This window comes from Rattus rattus, chromosome 2 (genome assembly GCF_011064425.1).
Source record: "Rattus rattus isolate New Zealand chromosome 2, Rrattus_CSIRO_v1, whole genome shotgun sequence".
NCBI lineage: Eukaryota > Metazoa > Chordata > Mammalia > Rodentia > Muridae > Rattus > Rattus rattus.
The window spans coordinates 70580282-70600974 of record NC_046155.1 but is presented as its reverse complement, the minus strand read 5'-3'; the positions used below and the strand labels follow the sequence as shown (position 1 = coordinate 70600974).

Here is a 20693-nt window from a genome sequence, read left to right as displayed (position 1 = left end):
TACCCCATAAGATTCTGTCTCTACAAAAAGGACTGGGGATGGGCTCTGTGGTAGAGAGCACTTGTGCAGTACCTTGGATTTGATTCCAACTTTTTCCCATCCCAGAATATAATAAGGGGCAGAAGTGTAGGATACCTAGAATCAGCTCCCAGATCCATCTTAGGAAAGATCAGAAACCTGTGCGAGCCTGGGAGGATTACAAGTGGTCATAGAGGTGAAAAAGAAGAAACATCAAGCAGCATCATAAAAATTAGGTACAGATGAAGTGTATTGTGCTTTCAAAGTCCCTCCATATAACTGGATGATTTTGTTATCTACTTTTTTAAGGCAGCATGATGCCCAGTATACCTGTGTAGGGCTATGTCTTTTCATGCTAAGTTGACAGTGACTGTGGAAGAACTAGATCTTTGTCTAGTTTAACTTTCATAAATCCCCAAATCTACAAGTCCCAGTCTGAACACACTGTGTTAAAATAAGTGAACATGACCTAGCAAAGTGCTTACTGTGTGCTGAGAGGTGGTCCCAGTCATAGGCCATCAACTATGCCCATGATCTCTTTCTTTCCCTGACTTATCAGACTCTGAAGTTGTTCTGCACTCTTGCTTCACAAACCTTCTCAAAGTTAGACAGTGTCTCTGTGACGTTCTTTTCCTGTCTCTCATGATGCAGAGCCTTATCTTCCTCCCAGCAAGCAAAGATTCTTTCCCTTTGGAGAGGAGAGATACAGTAAGCATAGCAGACAAGTTGGGTATCTCTTTGCAGATGGTGGGAGCAGAGGGGAAGACCGGGAGTTCTCACGTGATGATACTTTTGAGCCATCAGAATTAGATTGAATGACTTCAGCTCACCAAGGCCATCTGCCACCTGACCACACTTGACTTGTTTGTCACAGTGTCTGTGAGCTGGTCATCGCTAAGATCACTCAATGACACCATGTGACTGCACCATGACATCCTTTTCCTTATTTCAGGAGGAAGTAACTCTTGTGGAGGAGTAATTTCCAGCCTCTCTGGTTCATTTACAAGTCCACAGTACCCAGAAAACTATCCAACAGACATCCAATGTGTTTGGGAGATCCATGTGGAGAAGAATTTTCGCATAGAACTCATGATTCCGAATTTGAAGTAAGAAACTAGTTTTTAAGAGAGGGTTCAATCTGAATAAAATAACTGGCTGTTTTCTTGGCTGTGGTAAAGACATTTTCTTTAGTGAGAGAAAATCACAGGAGCATAAAACACAACAGCATTTCCGAGTTCAAGTCTGAATTAATTTTGTAGTGGAATCTAAGAGTTCTCTTCTAGCTAGAAAAATGTAGTAAGTCATTTGTCAATGTTTTCGACACAGCTCAGCTTTGGAATTTTGTCTTTAATTTTTTATTTTTTAATCTTATCTGGATTTATTATTTTACTAATTATTTTATTTACTTACATTCCAAATGTTGCCTTACTTCCTGGTTCCCCCTCCATGAGTTCTTCACTCCATTGCCCCTCTCCTTTGCTTCTGAAAGAGTGAGCCCCCATCCACTCCAACCTCACCCCACTAGCATCCCTTCCCTGGGGAATTAAGTTTCTACAGGATTAAGTGCATCCTTTCCCACTGAGGCCAGACAAAGCAGTCCTCTGCAACATATGTAGCAGGGCCCATGGACCAGCCCAAGTATGCTTGTTGATTGGTGTCTTAGTCTCTAGGAACTCTGAGGGGTCTGGGTTGGTTGATATTGCTGTTCTTCCTATGGGGTTGCAGTCCCCTTCAGCTCCTTCAGTCCTTCCCCTAACTCTTCTATAGTGGTCCTCCACCTCAGTCCAATAGTTGGCTGTAAGTATCTGCATCTGTCTCAGTCAGCTGCTGGTAGAGCCTCTCAGATGACAAAATATATTCCCTAAATATTCAAAACCATTGAACTTATACACTAAGCCCCAATATATGTCCTTTCAGGATAGCCCTTTGCTTGTCTATATTTTATACAGACTTTAAGAGACTCCTTAGACATGTTGGTCAACTATTCCAGGTATGGGTATGCATTTTCTAAATGTTTCCCAAAGTGAAAGGAGATGACATAGAATTGCCTTTCCTCTGACACAAAAAGGACAATGTCCCATAGTTACTGCCACCTCCTCACGGCCATGCCAGAAAGTAACAGCTGATGTTTGAGAATGCTGACTGTGTGTCTAAACCCCAGACTGTATGCTTCTTCTACACCTATGTTCATGTGGAGGTCAAAGGTCATTTCAGGTGTTATTTCTCAGGCACCATTCACCTTGTTTTTCCAAGAGAGATTTCTCATTGGCCTTGAGCTCTTGAAGTAGGTAGGCCACCATAACCAGAACTTTCACAAGGGTTCTGGAGACTAAACACTTTACCCACTGAGCTATCTCTATAGACCCTGGGTTCTAGGCTATGTCATGCTCTAGCATCATTATAGCCTACAAATGTCTTTACCATCCTCATTAGATATGAGGAAAATGAGACCATGGAGAGTAATTAACTTGCCCATTGACAAAAGATTCAGCTCTGTATGGTGTTAAAGCCCCAGTTCTTCACCAAAACTTTTCCTCCAGCAAAATCTTCACAAGGTCTTTCTTCTCTGACAAGGCACACACCACGCTGCAATAGAGCAAGACCAGGAGCTTCCATGATAAACCAGCCTCTGCCAGGCACCGAATCATGGTTCAATCATGACTGCGTAAATACTGTTACTTCAGACTTGCTTTAAATCCAAATAAACATTAACTACAAATTCCTAACGTATATTATCTTTGTGACTGGTCAGAATCACTATGATTTTAAAACTCAGGATAAATTTGTATTAATAAACTTCATATACTACCTAAGCAAAGAAAGTAGAATCCTAGTAAAGCATTTGAGAAAGACTAATGAATACCTCATGTTCTGAGATTGTCACATTTTGGGACATTGATATGGAGCATTTGGTATTGTGCCACTGATATCCAGTCTTGTCCCTCCCACTCCACCCCACAGCCTGGAAGATATCCTTGGATGTCCCTATGACTCAGTTGAGATCTTCGATGGCCCCAGAATTCCATCACTCTCCATGGGGAAGTTCTGTGCCCCATCAGCTGTGGTATTTTTCTCCTCCTCAGACATCTTGACAGTTGTGTTCCGCAGTGACTACATGACAACAAACACTGGCTTTTATGCTTTCTTCAATGCAATTCCACAAGACGGAAAGGAGTCAGGTAGGAAGCTTCAGGTAACCTTGGGGAAATAATAGAGAACGATTTCTAACTTGACACTCCTATACACAAAAGCCTGGTTCAGTTTTAACCCACACCCCCAAAACACACACACACACACACACACACACACACACACACACACACACACACACACACACACACACACACACACACACACACACACACCACCTGCTAGAAGTGGTAGCATCACAAAGAGGTAGATTTTCTCACCATTAGGGTCAGGTAGCAAGCAACAGTCAGATGGTAATGTACATCCTGTACAATGGCTACAAAGGGCAGTAATAAAAGGCCAGACAGCTTCCATAGAAAACCATGCTCTACGAAGGGTCTTCAGGCTGCATCTGTTGTAGCAAGCTTTAGGAACTGTCCAGAGTTCTGAAACGTGGAAGACAACACTCCTCGAGATTTTACCCCCCTTACCTGTTGACCCAACTCACAAGTAGCATGCCTTAAACCATAGGTGCGCCCTGACTGGAGGCCTGGGTACTCCTGTTGGCCTTGACCTAGTCACTGCAGAACTAGATTCCTTGTTCCCTGCAAGGAACATTGTGTGTCAGTTGTGAGATTGCTGATGTTTAGGTCCTCTCTGAAGGAACTCCAATAATTCTTCAAGAACGCCAGAAAACCAGATAAGTAGAAGTTTGGGTTTGTTTGTCTCTGAGGAAAGAAATTTCTATCTGGGCGTGCTCTGTGTATCTTATATGTGTGCTTTCCCTGATTCATCCCGAGAACCTCTACGATAAACACTTGATAGAAGCCTGACTTTACAAATGAGGAAACAGCTCACAGAGGTGAAGTAATTGTCATGTAGGGGCAGTAGAATGAGATTCAACCCCAGTTTCTGTCTTACTCTATAACCCTTGGGCTTCATATGGAATCAAGACAACCTCAAGCGTTTGCACTTGTGATGACCTTGGCCATGACACAGCCACTAAGAATCTCTCCCTTCCTTCCTTCCTTTCTTCCATCCTTTCTTCCTTCTTCTCTCTCTCCCTCCCTCTCTCCCTTCCTTCCTTCCCTCCTTGCTTCCTTCCTTCCATTCTCCCTCTCTTCTTTCCTTCCTTCTATTTTTTTATTTGGGGGATTATAATACAATCACAACATTTCTCCCTTTCCTTTCCTCCCTCCAAACTCTTCTGTATAACCACCCACCCCACTGCCCTCCCCCCCATCATACACTTCCTTTCCCCATTCCTCCTCCCCTTCTCCTCTGAGAGGGTAGAGGCTCCATGAGTACCCCCCACTCTCACACATTAAGTCTCTGCAGTACTAGGTACCTTCTCTCCCACTGAGGGCAGACAAGGCAGCCCCTTTAAGGGAATAGGATCCACATACAGGCAACAGCTTTAGGGGCACTCCTGCACCAGTTGTTGGGTGACCCACATGAAGATTGAGCTGCACATCTGCTACATATGTATAAGGGGCTTAGTTCCAGGCCATGTGTGCTCTTTGGTTGGTGGTTTAGTCTCTGAAAGCCTTCAAGGGGTCAGATTAGTTGACTCCGTTGGTCTTCCTGTGGAGATCCTATCCCCTTCGGGGCCCTCACTCCTTCCCCTAACTCTTCCATAAGAGTTCCCGAACTCTATCCAATGTCACTTTCTACATAAAACTCCCCATGCTCAAAACTGGAATCTCCCTCCGTTTAGAAGAAAGACCAGTGCTGCGGTTGGCAGGCAGCTCTGGACAGTGCTCAGGACGAGTGGAGATCCTCCATCAGGGGGCCTGGGGCACCGTGTGTGATGACCTGTGGGACCTGAATGAAGCTGAGGTTGTATGCAGACAGCTGGGGTGTGGCCATGCCATTGCTGCTCCTGGAAGTGCCTACTTTGGTCCAGGCTCTGGAAGCATCCTTCTGGACAACATTCAGTGCTCAGGAAAGGAAAACCACTTTGGCCAGTGTTCCAGCTCTGCCTGGTTAGACCACAATTGTGGCCACCATGAGGATGCTGGAGTTATCTGCTCAGGTATTCTGTCTACCATAATGGGTTCTTTTTGTGAGGAATCTTAATAATGGATAGAAGCTACCATCAGAGCAGGGGTGTGACTGTTGAAAATGGTCATGTTAGTTACTTCTCCCATTGCTGGAAACATAATACCTGACAGAAGGAACTACTAAAAGAGGGGTTTGTTTCTGATTCATGGTTCAGGTGCCATCCACCCTGACAGAGAAGTCATGGAGGACAGAGCTTGAGGGAGCTGGTCACAGTGGATTGAATTTAGGAAGTAGAGAGGGATGAATACTGGCACTGAACTTGCTTCTTTCCATTCAATCTGGGACCCCAGCCCATGCAATGGTGTTACCTACATTTAGAGTGGCTCTTTCCACCTCAGTAACCTAATCTAGAAACGCCCAAAAGGCCCAGAGTTTTGCCTCCTAAGTTGTTCTAGACCTGTTAAATTGACAAGAGCAACACTCCTTTAGCAAGATATATAGGGATGCCAAGTCCAACTGTTTTGAAAACAGATGTCCAGTGACACTTCATCGGCTTTTCCTATTATCTGTACCTTTCCCAGATTCGATGCTGCTCTCCCAGGGAGACACGCCTACATTAGAAAAAAATAACATTTTTCTCTCCATGGAATTTAACTTTTATTCCCTAAATCCATTTGTTTCCCATTCATGCAGATGCAGAAGTGACCCCTTCACCGACAGGTAAGCCCAACACTGTAAATTCTGTCTTTTCAAAGTTGAGAAACCTGTTTCCTCAACCTAGACACTGGTGGATGGTGACCAGAGCAGTGATTTTCAATTCTGGCTGCACAGTGGAAGCTTCTGAGATTCCCAGTACCTCTGCTGTTCCCAAGACTGGTTATATTAGAATCTCCAGGACCACCCCTAGTTACCAGTAATAGTTGAGTTCTCAGGTGTTGCAATGTGCAGCAGAAATTTAAAAACCGGTGACTCTTTATATACCCTGCACATTAGTCCCCTGTGAGATGTGTAGTTGGAAAAGATGTATATACATGTGTGTGTGTTTATATGTGTACGTCAGAAGCTGTGAAATTGAAAAGAGAGTTATGGGGGGTGAGTTTTTAAAGAGGGCAAGAAATAGAGAGTAGAATAATTTATGTGATAGGAGTGTAGATGTGGGAACTAACTGGAGAAGGAGAACCAGGAGGAAGGGGATGAAGAAGCTCAATGTGGGGGTGGGGAATGGCAATAGCTGAATGCAATGATGCATACGTTTAGAGATGCCATATCATAACGCATGGCTCTGTGTTCTGCCCCCTCCACCAATAGCAATAAAACAGAAGCTCAGACAAGAACTGGAACTAGATACTAGACCATCCACTGTGGTGTCAGAGCAAGGAAGGGCAGGAGGGGGAGGAGAAAGAAGGCCACTGTGGCTGAGATGGAGTTGGTACACAGAGGAGAGAAAAGGTGGATGTGGAGACATGAGTCAAGAAATATAAAAACAAACAGGAAAACTAAGATTCATTCTATAGCAAGACCTCCCAGTAGGACAAGAACTCAGTGTTGCTAAGAAAACAAACTTTCTGAAGCTCCTCTGTGGGCCTCCGGACTCAGCTAGCACATGAGACAGTACTTCTGGTGACCTGCTCAGTGCCAATAACAGCCCTTGGTGGACTTAAAACTCAACAGAAAGGAAGTCATGTAGCTGGACATTGTGTATGATTTTTCTGGTCAATCTAAAGAGAGAAGGGAGCTTTATCCAAGATCAGGCAGGGAAGAGAAATGAGTGTCTCCAAGCTATTTCGAAGTTGTACCATGCCATTCATTGGCACCTAAGTATAAAACAACTGTGCAATGCTGGCTCTATTGTGGTTTTCTTGGTTTAGATTTTTTTTGAAACTTCTATTTCTCAATCCCATATACCATAAGGTACTATCTTTCCTGAAAATAACATAGACTAGAATTGCATTGTGATAACTCATACAAACGGCATGGACATCTGTCTGTCCTGTATGACATGATGGGAGAAATGGGTGGGATGGAGCCCTTGTAAGCAGGTGGCTGTGCTTGATCTGGCTTTCAGGAAGAGTCTAGGAAGACCATTAGAGAAGTATTTATTCTAGGGGCTAGAGAGATAGCTTGATTGGTAAAGCACTTGTCTTGTAAATGGAAGGACCTAAGTTTTAGCCCAGGAACCCATGTTCTTTTCTTTTTTTTTTAAGCTAAGCATAGTGCTGTGTGCTTCTAACACCAACATGAGGGTGCAAAAGATGGGTGGATTTGGGGGGGGGGCTCCCTGGCAAGCCGATCTAATTTAACCAGTGAATTCCAGGCTTAGAAGAGATTGTATCTCAAAATAACAAGGTGGGTGACAGCTGAGAAATAACATAAGGTTGGCCCCTGCCTGCCCCAAGCACACACATGTACATGCACCTATACAAACACATACACACGAATGTGTAACCTGAATAACCCCCACACACCCTCAGTATACATACATCGAGTGTTGCTTTCAATCAGTTTCAGAGTCTGCTCACCAACCATATATATGTTGTCCTCCCATGCCCCTCTTAGATCTAAACATGCCAGTCAAACTCCAGCCATCCAGACCGGCCACATCACTTCCCATTTTGTGATTCCCACTATAGAATCTGATGCAATCCTAGATTTCACATGTGGGAAAATGCCCAGTGCATTCCTGAAGACTCCAGCCACAAGTCTCTCCTCTGCTTTCACAGAAGGAAGTCAGTCCTGTGGAGGAGTAATTTCAAGTCTCTCAGGCTCCTTCTCCAGTCCTTGGTACCCTACTAACTACCCCACTGACACAGAGTGCGTCTGGGAGATACACGTGGCTGAGAAGTTCAACATAGAGCTGACGATCCCAAGCCTGAAGTAAGCGGCTTTGTCTTTCTCTACTTTAATGGCCAAACTAAATTTGAATCTGTGATTTCCTGAGAGGAATACCTTTTCCACGGGGTTTTTACTTTTTAGTAAAAACCCATTTGCTGTGTGGGTGTCTTATAGTCAATTATCCCAGTATCTCGTTCATTGAGGTAATACCCTGGAACACCAAGTCACCAAGAAATGAAGCTCTAGCTGGGTGATCCACACCTGAAGACCTTGTCCCTCCTCCATCACATAAATTTCCTTCTCCTGAAAGATACAAATTTGGTATCTTTGTTTTCATTGTCTGGTCCTCCTTTCTCAGATACTATGTTGCTTTTCGCTTCAAGAACTCTATCATGAAATTTTCTCCAAAAAATTAAAAGATTTCATTCATTAATCCCATCAAGTACCTTATGCTTCCTACATCTTTCTCCAGCCATCCTCCATTTAAAAACACTTACTCATATATTAATGTATATTCACATGTATATGTTTATGTGTATACCTTTATATATTGCATATACAGTTGTTTCTTTGTGTTCATAGATTGGCTCCCAGACTCCCCCTAAGCTGCCATAGAAGGCTAAATCTCAAATAAAATATTATAGTATTTAGATGTAGCCTTTGTACACTTTCCTGTGTTGTTGAAATCATGTCAGATTGCTTATAACACCCAAGAAATGCAATATAAATGTGGGGCAAATCTTGGTTATGCTCTATTAGTTCTAGAATGGTGACCCAAAAAAAAGTCTGCACACGCTCAGCACAAAGACTTATGTCAAATATTTTCAGCTCATACTTAGTTAAATCCTCAGATGCAGAAGGCTGTCTGCAAATACATGCATGTATTCATATAGGTAACTTCTTAATTACAAAAGCCAGACCTTTCCAGATACTATGAAACCATGCCTTTGTCTTCCTACACTGTCATATCATGGCCATTCCTCTTCCTGACTTGGTCTCTCAGTTTGTCCAGATCTCTGAGTTTCCTTCTGCCTGCAGCCATTACTCACAGCAGCCAGTAATCCAAGTTCTCCCTTTAAAGGTGTAAAAAGTGCGGACAGTGAAGGGGACCATGGGACACTCTCACCGCTCCGAGCAGCCGTAACCCCCCCTCAAATCCCCTATACTCTCCTTACTTATTAAAGCATAAAGTCCCCCTATACGTTTAAAGCACACTGATTATGAAGAAGCTTAATATATTGCCCAGAACAAAGAAAGAGTTGATAATTCTGGAGTTTGATGGTTTTTAAAGAATACATTGTTATTTGCATCTTCTTTCTTGGGCTATAAAATTTTAATTTTTTCAACTAGGAATGATTGTAATACCTGTTTCCAAGATACTTCCCTAGGTCTGGGGTCACTTTTAGGTGTCATAATTGGGGCTGGTTGGGAGGCACTGTCATCTAATGGATGGAGGTGAAGGCTAATGTCCTGTGATGATCTGGACAAACCCCTCCATTCTGCACCGTCGCAGCACAGTGGCGAGGCTAAGATTAAGTAACTCCGCCTTACGCTGAGCCTTGTTTTTCCTTTTGCAATCCCACAGAACTTTGCTTCACATTTAAGTGGTAAAATTGTACTGGTACATGGTGGATGGAGAGATAACTCAGTCAGTAAAGTACTTGCCTGGCAAGCAAGAGGATCTGAGTTCAATCCTCAGAACCTACATTAAAAGAATGCTGAATGTGGCAATTACATTCTTGTAACCCCACTGCTGGGCAGGAGGGGTCAGGCTGATCCTTGAGGTCCAGGCCAGTGAGAGACTCTTTCTTTCAAAAGAGATAGATGGGCTTTCTGTTTAAAAGTTTGTCTTACTAAGCATTCTTGCTTTTGAAAGTAATAATTACTCAGGTTGAGAAAAATAGGTAAACTGGGGTGGGGAATGTTGGTAGTTTTAGTTGATTTGGCAAATAAGGATTCATGAGTCAGATAACTCACAAGAGCTGGTTCAGGAGCTGCATGAAGGAACTACAGAGGAAAATGAGCATACAGAAGAAGAGGGGGGGAGGGGCAGTTGCCTGGCTGCGACTGTAGAATTGTCTCATTTGGTCCATCCCATTGAGAAGCCTCTAGCCGTGTAATTATGTTAGCTATTTCTAGTTAAGCTTGAATTATCATTCTCTAACACAAAAGTTGCCATTTATTTATTATTTTTGAGCCACTGGGGATTGAACTCAAAGTTTCAAGCTTCTCATGCAAATACTATACCACTGAGCTGTAGTCTCAGCCCCAACAAGAAATAGCTCCAGTCCAGCTATTTATGTAGCAAATGGAAGCCATGGTCCCCGCGGGGCTTACTTGGTTCCTTTGCACTGAACATGGCCTCCATTTCAGTTTAATTCCTGCTACTGTCCTCTGATGGATCTTTCACATACATTGTATTGCTGCTTTTCTTTCTTTGTTTCTTTCTTTAAAAATGGGTACTTTTATAGCTGGGCATAGCAGTGCATGCTTTTGGTAGTGCAGCACTTGGTAGATAGTGACAGGCAGGTTTTTATGTCCAGGGCAGCCTGGTCTACATTCTGAGTTCCAGGACAGACCACACTACATAGAAATACCCTTTCTCAAACATAGAAACAAAACAAAAATGTGTTAGTTTTAAGTATTTGGCTTTTACTTCACTGGGATAGGTGTCCAATGGGAGATTTTAAAATCTAGTACTGAATTTGTGAATAAAGTGTACCCATCAGGTGTGTGGATATACGTATATGCCTGTATGTGCTTGCAATGAGAATTTATAATGGACACCCAGATGGCTACTTGCTCAGAAATTATAAATGTATATATCATGTTGCACACTATGTAATGTTTCTTATGCGAGATAGACATTGGTTGTGCTTTCCACACGTATTCATTGCCCCCACTCTGTGGGGGCTGCTGTCTCCGACTGGGCTTATAGTGCTGAACAGAATAGATAGGATCTCTGATGCCATGAGTGTACATTCTAGATGGAAAGACAAACAGTGCTGAAACAAACCAATGAAGTTGGTGGAAACTTCCAGATAGTGAGAAGCTGATATGTGCTATGAAGTCAAAGCAATCAATACCAGAAAAACTAGCCTGGGGGTCAAGGCAGAAAAAGCAGCATGTGGGATGCCTGGCGGAGCTCTCATCATCCAGTTAGAGGAAACATGAGCAGTCTGGGTCCTTGGTGAGAGGAATCCTCCCAGTAGCCCCTTTTGTCATTGTCTTCCTGACTCAGGGTCTTCCTGAACGTCTTATTCTGAGAGTTTCTGATAGACACTGACCACCACCCAAAGCAGGACTTGAATTAAAGTGTCAGAGACATTAAAGAGATATTCAGGGTGAAAAGGAAGAGAAAGGGTCAGAGAGACTGAAAGCTAGGCTTCCTGATGGAGACCACCAAAATGGACTAGATAAGAATGGGAAGTCTGACAGATAGGGATAGTTCAGGAGAGGCAGTGGGGAGGAGCAGATTCAGGGGTTCTTAGATGTGGAGGGGAGTGTGGGTAAGAGGAAGGAGATGGTGGATTGGCTTGAGGAGACTAATGCTCCTTTTATCCCCGCAGACTGGAGGACATCTATGGGTGCCCTTACGACTTTGTGGAAGTGTTCGATGGACAGCAAGTTGCCTCACTCTCCATGGGCAAAGTCTGTGCTGGGGCAGAACTCACATTCCTCTCCTCTTCAAATTTCATGACAGTAGTGTTTAAAAGTGACACCATGATCACCAACACAGGCTTCTATGCTCTGTACAACACCATTCTGCAAGGCGAAAGGCAAAATGGTGGGTATCCTGACACCCACCTCACAGTGCCTTGTCCCGTTCAGAGAAAGAGGCTTTTGAAAACTGACCTGAATTATACCACACCTGGTGTGCCCACCTCTGCCAAATGACATCCTCACTGCCCGTCACAGCCCTTACCCCTCCTCTGCCAGCCACAGTCACTGTCTTCCACTAAGCATCTAGAAACAGATGGCAGAGGTCTCCCATTTCCCACTGTGTGTGTGCAGAAAGAGGATCCCATTTCCTTTCTCAAAGGAAGGAAAGAGGTAATATGAAAGATTATTCTGGAACTGTCCCAGAGTATAACTGTCAGTCTTTCTTCTGGCTGGGTTAATCTCACACCACCTAGAACACTTGTGAGCCTCTCAGGTTTTTGCTGCCGGGTGCAAGAACACTCCAGTGGCTTAATGTAAGTTACCCTCCAGCCGGGATACTGTTAGAGCTTAAGAGACTCTGAAATACTAGGCTGGGAGGTGGCTCAGTGGGTCAAGATCCTGAGTCCAGGCAGCAGAATCAGGAGAATCCTCAGATGCTCAAAAGCCTACTAGACTGGTGTGAACTGGATGTAGTGGTAAAGAAGAGACTTGTCTCAAACAAGGCAAGAACCAACAAACAACAAAAGTTGTCCTCTGACCTCCACACATGAGTGTGCCTACACTCACACAAACAAACAAACACACAGAGAGAGAGAGAGAGAGAGACAGAGAGAGAGAGAGACAGAGAGAGAGAGAGAGAAAGAGAGAGAGAAAGAGAAAGAGAGAGATTTAAAAGTTAACAGGCATTAATTGCGCTTCAGCAGTCAGAAAAAAAGACTATTTTAGGGACTCAGGTCACAGGGCCACTCCAAGGGTCCAACATGAAGAACATTTTTTTCAATCTAGAATCTGAGGACATCATATCTGTAAGCACCAATTTTTCCATTCCTAGGGATGGCCTTGAGACTGGTGAATGGCAGCCACAGGTGCGAGGGCCGAGTAGAGATCTCTTACAACGGGACCTGGGGCACAGTGTGTGATGACAGCTGGGACCTGACAGATGCCAAGGTGGTGTGCCAGCAGCTCGGCTGTGGTAAGGCCTTGTCAGCCCCAGCTGAGAGCTACTTTGACAAAGGCATGGGCCATATCATGCTGGACGACGTACAGTGCATGGGGGATGAAGCAAAGGTGTGGCAATGCACACATCTTGGATGGTTCTCCCACAACTGCGGGCACCATGAGGATGCCAGTGTGGTCTGCTCAGGTGAGTGGCGTGGCTTACATCACATCTCAGGGAGAGAGCCTTGCCAAACCCCAGCCACTGGGAAGAGAGATGTCAACACCAGCAGGCAAGCAGTCAGCAATGAGCCAATTTTTAAGTCAATTTACTTAAGAGTTAGTTTTCAATCTTAGATTCTGGCATCTGTAAAGGGTTCAAAATTTCACCTGAAAATTAGCAATTACATAAATGGCTAGAATTGTCAACATCATATTCCTGGCCCGGCATGCCTGGGTGCTGGTAACAATCTAGTGCCCACCAAGTGTTCTGTGAGTGCTGAACTCTGGCTAGGGCCTCTGAATTCTCCTTTAATATCCACAGATTCCAATAAAAAAGAGACTATAGCATCTGTACCCAACTGATAAAAGCCCTCCAAAGGCATATCCAATACCACATGCAGGACCATGTTCTCTAAGGACTGTCTGCCTGAGGTCCTGGGTTAAAGGCTGAGCTCATCCGTTACAGGGCCTCTTCTGGCACAGTGACAGGCCAAAACCAAACAAGCACCATGCTGCACCCGAACCACAAGGGCATAGTGAGCTCCCTCACTCTGACTTGCTGATCCCTTCATTAGCCTGGATGAGTTTTAAGCCTCTTTTTCCAATGGCCAGAGCAGAGTATGTCTACTTCTCAAGAAAGTACCCGATTTTTCTGAAGAGTTGTGTGACCACCGTATCTAATCTGTCTCTCATCCTCACTCTGTCTTTGAATAGGTATGGACGAGGCACCAAGTGGAGGACCATCAGGTACTGTCTGTCAATTCATCCCAATCAGTTGCCAGGGCCCTCCTGGGTGAGAATCCCAGTTACCATTCAAGTTCTGAGGCTGGAGAGAAGGCTGGATTAGATACTCTGTTTCTAATTAGCAAAAGAAGTAACACCCATCACAGTTGGCCATGTGGTGAGACTACGTTGCTACAGAGGGTGAGACGATAAGAGAAACAGGAGGTTCAGATTTGCCAGAGATGAAATCTCTCAACTACAGGTTCAGTAGAAAGAGGACCAACAGCTGGCAGGGGTGAGCATATTAGGAGAGTCTAGCTAGAGCAAGGAACCAGAAACTCCAGGGTGGTATGGAGTGGCCCCTGTCCATAGTGCTGAGGTACAAACGTGTCATCTCTGTTCTCTGAGCACAGGGCAATGAAGGCTACTGAAGGTCAGGAGCCTTCAGTATTTTAAGAAAAGAATAAATATGAATGCAAATTCTCGATCCTGACTCTTTTGTCTGTGCATTTTCACAGACTCCACTGGTGACATCATGACAGGTGCTGCAGCCTCACATAAGCTCCTCCTGTATACGCTTCTCTTTCCACTTTAGCTCACCCTTCCTTTAATATGTATGAAGTTTCTGCACATGGGGTCTAGAGATAATCCCACACCAAAGCTAAGAGTTCTGCCCTAATTGGATACTTTAGTCAATCTTGGTCTTGACTTCAGACCCAATTTGTATATAATTATTAAAAGGTCAGCGTTAAAGTTTTAAAGAACTTTTAAATTTTGAGCAGAGAGCCATTTTGAATTTAGCAGCCGCAAGCTAGAGTTTTGGGGGCTTCACTGACAGGACAGGGTTTGATAGGGCAAAATTGGATGCAAGGTAAATGTCTGGTGAAAGAGTGGCAGTACCTTCCCTGGGGAGTCCCAAGTTAGAGGTGAGGTGGCAGCTTATAATTGCTCACAAGGATTTATACTGAACTGACTTTGGCTTGCTTATATAGGAACTAAGATGCTACATCAGCTTAATAGCTTCCCATTTACTTGCTTTAATAAAGTAATTTCAGGATCCTCAACCTTTCTAATGCTGTAACCCTTTCTTTAATAGAATTCATGTTTTGGTGACCCCCATCAACCATAAAATTATTTTCATTGCTGCTTCATAACTGTAATTTTGCTGTTATGAGTCGTAATATAAATATCTGATATACAGGATATCTGACATGTGACCCCTGTGGGGGTCACAACCCACATGCTGAGAACCACTGCTCTCCTATGGGCTGTTCTACAGCACAGCCTACTGAGAAGGGCTACCTTCATTCGGATTCTTTGTATCATTTGCCTCATTGGGTCAGTTGTGCACCTTCCTGTGTGCCTGGATTCATAAGGCCTGTTCACTCCTAGATGTTATCATTTTCCCCTCACAGAGAAAGACCTTCGTCTTCCAAGAGGCTGATACAGATGCAGGGGCTGTAGCTCAGTTGGAAGAGTATTTGCCTGGCAGGCAGGAAGCCCTGGGCTCAATCCCTGACAGTGCATAAAAGTAGTCATAGTGGTACACGCCTATAATTCCAGCCCCCAAGGGGTGAAGGCTGAGTAACCTCTGGGGTTCAAGGTCACCACAGCTCTATAGTCAGCCTGAGCTATGATAGCCCTGTCTCAAAAAAGTGTTTTTTATTTGTTTGCTTTATTTATTTATTTGTTTGTTTGTTTGTTTGTTTGTTTGTTTGTTTATTTTTTGAGCTTGTTGCATGACTTATCAGTTAAGGATGCCGCTGTTCTTGCAACAGGCTTGAGTTCAATTCTCAACACCTGTATCAGGCAGCTCACAACTGCCTATAAATACTAGTTCCAAGGGATCCAATGCCCTCTTCTATCCTCCACAGGCAGGCATACACACACACACACACACACACACACACACACACACACACACACACACACACACACACACAGACACACACACACACACACACACACAGACACACACACACACACACACACACACACACACAGACACACACAGACACACACACACACACACACACAGACACACACACACACACACACACACACACATTCCACATACACACTGCACTAAAATGCATCCTAACAACAACAAGAAGAAGTTTGCCCTAATTCTTTTTGGTGACATAGTTTTTCTTCAGACTCCACAGCTCACACTGGCCTCACATTTGAGCTCTTGTCTCAGCCGTCCCGGTGCTGGCATTATAGGTGTGAACTCCATACACTTGGCTTGTTTGCTTTACTCTTCTGCTTTCATTGTATCTCCTCTTGACATTGATAAAACACAAAAACAGAGCAAAGCAAAAGCGTCAGAGGTCATTATCTCTTCATGGGATTTCCTCGCTTTTTTACAGATGAAATCTTCCACTGCGGTGGTTTGCTCACAAATAGTTCAGGCTCCTTCTCCAGCCCTTGGTATCCTAAAAAATACCCCACAAATGTGGTGTGTGCCTGGGACATACAAGTGGATACCAGTGCTCACATCAGACTCACCTTTGAAGTGGTCAAGTGAGTAAATGTCTTCTGCTTCTATGATTATCATTACTTGGCTGTGTACACATCAGGTTTGCCACCTCTTTGCTGGACACAGCAGAGCTGTTCGACAAATGAACACTTAACAGTCTAAACTTCATGCACAAGACCTGCACAATATCAAGCCAGCCAAAATCCCAGCATGGATGAGGGAAGGGCTCATGATGTTTCACCCATGTCTGAGGGAACTATTAGCAGTTGATAGCTACTGAGAGAGAGACACTTTTCTTTGGGGATGCAAGCACTAAGAGGCTACCCAGGCTTGGTTAGACAGTCCCATAACTGTGCACACACAGAAAGCACTAAATGGATTCAGTGGGTAGCAAATTAAACAAACAAACAAACACAGGCATAGTGGCAGAAGACTTTAACCCCAGCACGCCAGAGGCAAAGGCAGGCAGATCTCTATTTGTTCGAGGCCATCCAGGGCTATATTGTGAGACCTGTTTCAAGGTAGAAAATAGGCAAAAATTAATAAAATTGAGAGAGAGAGAGAGAGAGAGAGAGAGAGAGAGAGAGAGAGAGAGAGAATGTGAATTTGGGGGGAAGTGAAGAGGAAGGTGGAGGAATCAGAAGGGAAGGAATTAAAGGGGTCTGGATGCATACAGCACATGCATGCATAAATAGTTCATAAAATACTAAAGAGCCACAGTTCTCCCAAGTGAGCTGTACCTTCAAGTGTCTAGTAATACCTATCAAAAGTGTAACTTCCCAAATCCTGGGAATTTATGCCCCGGGAGTACAGGGGCAGCTTCCATACAGCATCAGTAGACTGGGAATAGTCGATTTGTCCATCAGCAGGAGAGCCACTAAACAGATTTTGGTACAGCACATGTGACTGTCACAGACTAAGTGACTATTACTACAGAACGAGGTGCAACAGAACAGTGGATAACGTCAGATCTGCCACCATTCCTCTGCAAACTCTCTGTGGGAGGAAAAGGATCTGCTTCTGGGAAGGGGAATAAAGTGTGGGGGACCAGTGGGCGAGACAGAGTTTTACTTTTGTCTGTAAGCTATCAGAATCATGTAAATTATTTTCTGTGAGCTTATAGCTCACATTGAAAAGATGAAAAGATATTATTGAATTAAAACGTTAACAAATTAAGAGAAAATGAACTTAATGGTATTTTGTAGATTTTTTTTGGTCTAAAATTGCTTTGTTTGGGCATTTTTGTCTTACCAGTATTTTGCTTGTATATTTTGAGTTCCATTTTTGTGGGTTTGTGTGTTTATATGTGTGTGTGTGTGTGTGTGTGTGTGTGTAAGAGACAGAAACAGAGGCAGAGGCAGAGGCAGAGAGTTTCTTGTTTGTTGTTTGTTTATACCTTTCCTTTAAAGAGAGAAAAGGGAGGGCAAGGAGTTGGGTGAGGGAGCATGAGGTAGGGAGGAGCTGAGAGAAGGGAAATGTGTGACCAGAGCATATTGTGTGAAAATAATGTTTTAATAACAAAAGAAAAAATAGAAATAGGAATGTACCTTTGCCTGAGCCAGTGGGATCAGCCCTTCTTCCGACCTGTGGGAGGAGTTACAGGTCTGCAGTAGCTTGGCCTGACCCTTGCTGACCTTCCTGACAAGGCCTTTCTAGACAAAATGACCAAGGAAAGAAAGGAGCTTGAATGAGGCCGTTTCATTCACAGGATGGAAAGTTTCTATGGCTGCCCTTATGACTTCATTGAGATTTTTGATGGCCCACAAAGTGAACCATTTTCGCTGGGGAGATTCTGCTCTGAAACAACTCCAATATTTACCTCTTCCTCAAGCCACATGAGTGTGGTGTTCCACAGTGATGCAATCGTCACCAACATTGGATTCTTTGCATCTTATGAGTCTCTGTTGCAAGATGAGAAAAACACAGGTAACGTCCTTCCATCCTTTCAGCCACCGGCCCTGCTTGGTGACGCTGAACTCAGATGGCCACTCAGTCACCTGGGAGCTAGGGATTTGAAAGTGGTTCCCAAGCTCCCTGTCAGTTACAGCTCCTGAGGTGTAAGCTGAAGAGACTGCTGAGCAGACGGCTGTGGGCAGATCGCATCTGCTGAGGTTAAAGGTCCATGAACTCTTAAGAGAAAGGGAACTCAGCCAGCGCCGTGTTAGAGCCTGTCTTATGCACAACCATGCTAATTATGAGTTCACAAACGGTAGCCCAACTGTGTCTATATGCTCAGAATTGCCACTTTACAAAAGGCTTTGGGGAGCCTTTCTTGAGTTTTGTGAAATATACATTTATGTGTGAATGGGGAGGGGGAGGTATTAAAAACCTCTCCCTGGATCACCTAACACATTTCTATCAAATGAAAATGCTCAGATGCTAGCCAAGGCAGAGAACATGTCCTCCTTACCTTCAAGGTTCATTGACAAAGGAGATCCCCAGGTTGGTTGACCCAGTTTGTCTGCTTTTTCAGATGTGGCACTCAGACTAGCCAATGGCAGCCACCCATGTGAGGGCCGCGTGGAGCTCTACTACAATGGGAGCTGGGGCACGGTGTGTGATGACAGCTGGGACCTGAGAGATGCCCAGGTGGTGTGCCGGCAGCTGGGCTGTGGTGGGGCTGTGGTAGCCATTGGCCGAGCACATTTTGAGCGAGGCTTAGGCCCCATTGTCCTGGACGATGTGGAGTGCATGGGAACGGAAGCAAGACTGTGGCAGTGTCTGCACAGTGGCTGGCTCGCCCACAACTGTGGCCACCACGAAGATGCTGGTGTTGTCTGCTCAGGTGGGTTGGGTTCGGAACCAGGTGGGCTAATGACATTCCAATTCTAGCATCCTCCTGCCCCACCACACAGAAAACAGGAAGAGAATCTAAGACAGTCCCCAAGCACTGTCCCCAACCTGCTACTCAAAGTGTGATTTTCATAACCATTTCCTTTTTTCTGACTTTTAATTTATGTGCGTTCCTTATACAAGGAAGCTTCAAACTATCACCTTAGAGAACCAGGGCCACGGCTGCAAATAGACCATACTTGAACACAAACACAATGTCTTAGTTATTTTTCGATTGCTATGATAAAACACCATCACCAAGATAACTCATACAAGAAAATATTTTATTTGGGGCTCATGGTTCTAAGAGGGGTTAGAGTCATGGTGGGGAGCATGACAGCATGGTGCTGATGCAGTGACTGAGAGCTCACACCTTAATCCACACACAGAAGCAGATCAAACTAATTGGGAGTTTCTTAGGCTTTTGAAACCTCAATGTTTGCCTTTAGGGACCTACACCCTTCAACAAATCAACACCTCCTAATCCTTCCCAAACAGTTCTACCAGCAGGGGATTGAACATTCAAATACATGAATCTATGGGGTTTATTTTCATTCATATCACTACACTCATTGTCAACAAAATCATGTAAGAAATATTATTTAAATTTTAATATAAGGCCTAGATATGGCTCAATGCTTAAGGGTACTGGCTGTTCTTCCAGAAGATCCAGGTTGTGTTCCCAGCAACCACACGAGAGCTACACAGCAAGTTTGAGATTAGCCTGGACTACATGGGATCTTGTCTCTAATTGATCAACTTACTAATTAATTAAAAATAAGAATTACAAACCAACTAGCAAGACAGATGGTTAATATAGATTACTACCACTGTGGTCACAGTTTAAGAAAGAAAGAAAGAAAGAAAGAAAGAAAGAAAGAAAGAAAGAAAGAAAGAAAGAAAGAAAGAAAGAAAGAAAGAGAGAAAGGAAGGAAGGAAGGAAGAAAGAAAGTAAGTTAGTAAGTTTTATTCTAGTATCCATTATCAGAGCAGAGTGGACCTAGAAATCCAGGAACTCAGGTGGTGACTTGGAGTCAATCTTTGATGGAATACTGGCTTTGGTTTCTTCCCCAGATAATTTAAATAAACAGGCTTATTTAAACTTGTGGGATTTAACTGAATGAAGAGAGATAACAGCAACTTTCTACTCGTCTTATGTCTTTCATAGCCTCCTTGTCCCAGCCAGCACCATCCTTTCCTGTGAGTGATACGATTTCAGGTAATGTCAGTTGTTCTTGATTGGTTGACTGTAACTCGCATTGGCAAAGTCACACTGGGAAGTAGGGTTGAGTTTGAGGACCAAACACCCTGACTTCATCATCAGTAAACTGAGCGAATCCCTGAACTATCTCTATTTCCTCCTCAGGAGGAGCGAGGTGAGTGGTGACATTTGCATCCTCAGGATATGCTGGGATTGGGTGACTTTCCTTGAGCAAGAGGGAGAGGTTGGCGCAGTGCTTAGCATGTGACAAAACATGCTATGTAGACATCAGCCATTATCTTCTGATGAGAGCACTGTTAAGAATTTCCCTTTGTGCTCTGTTTTCTCCCTGGGGGAAGGATAAAGAAGCATTAACGTTTCCATGTGCTCCTGGCCATTTGGGGCCCAAATTCAGTCAGCTGGTCTTCAGGGCAG

General features: G+C 44.1%; 1 protein-coding gene across 1 annotated transcript in view; it reads left to right on the top strand.

Annotated features, from left to right (window-relative positions):
- The window catches only part of LOC116893115 (deleted in malignant brain tumors 1 protein-like), a 125592-nt gene that overhangs the window by 63615 nt on the left and 41284 nt on the right, over positions 1–20693 (top strand). Inside the window, exons 21-32 of the mRNA XM_032895053.1 lie at positions 971–1124; positions 2980–3197; positions 4865–5182; positions 5845–5871; positions 7872–8025; positions 11553–11770; positions 12698–13009; positions 13738–13770; positions 16116–16269; positions 17934–18151; positions 18699–19010; positions 20226–20276. Coding sequence (XP_032750944.1) covers positions 971–1124; positions 2980–3197; positions 4865–5182; positions 5845–5871; positions 7872–8025; positions 11553–11770; positions 12698–13009; positions 13738–13770; positions 16116–16269; positions 17934–18151; positions 18699–19010; positions 20226–20276 — 2169 coding nt within the window. The remainder of the gene's footprint in view (positions 1–970; positions 1125–2979; positions 3198–4864; positions 5183–5844; positions 5872–7871; positions 8026–11552; positions 11771–12697; positions 13010–13737; positions 13771–16115; positions 16270–17933; positions 18152–18698; positions 19011–20225; positions 20277–20693) is intronic.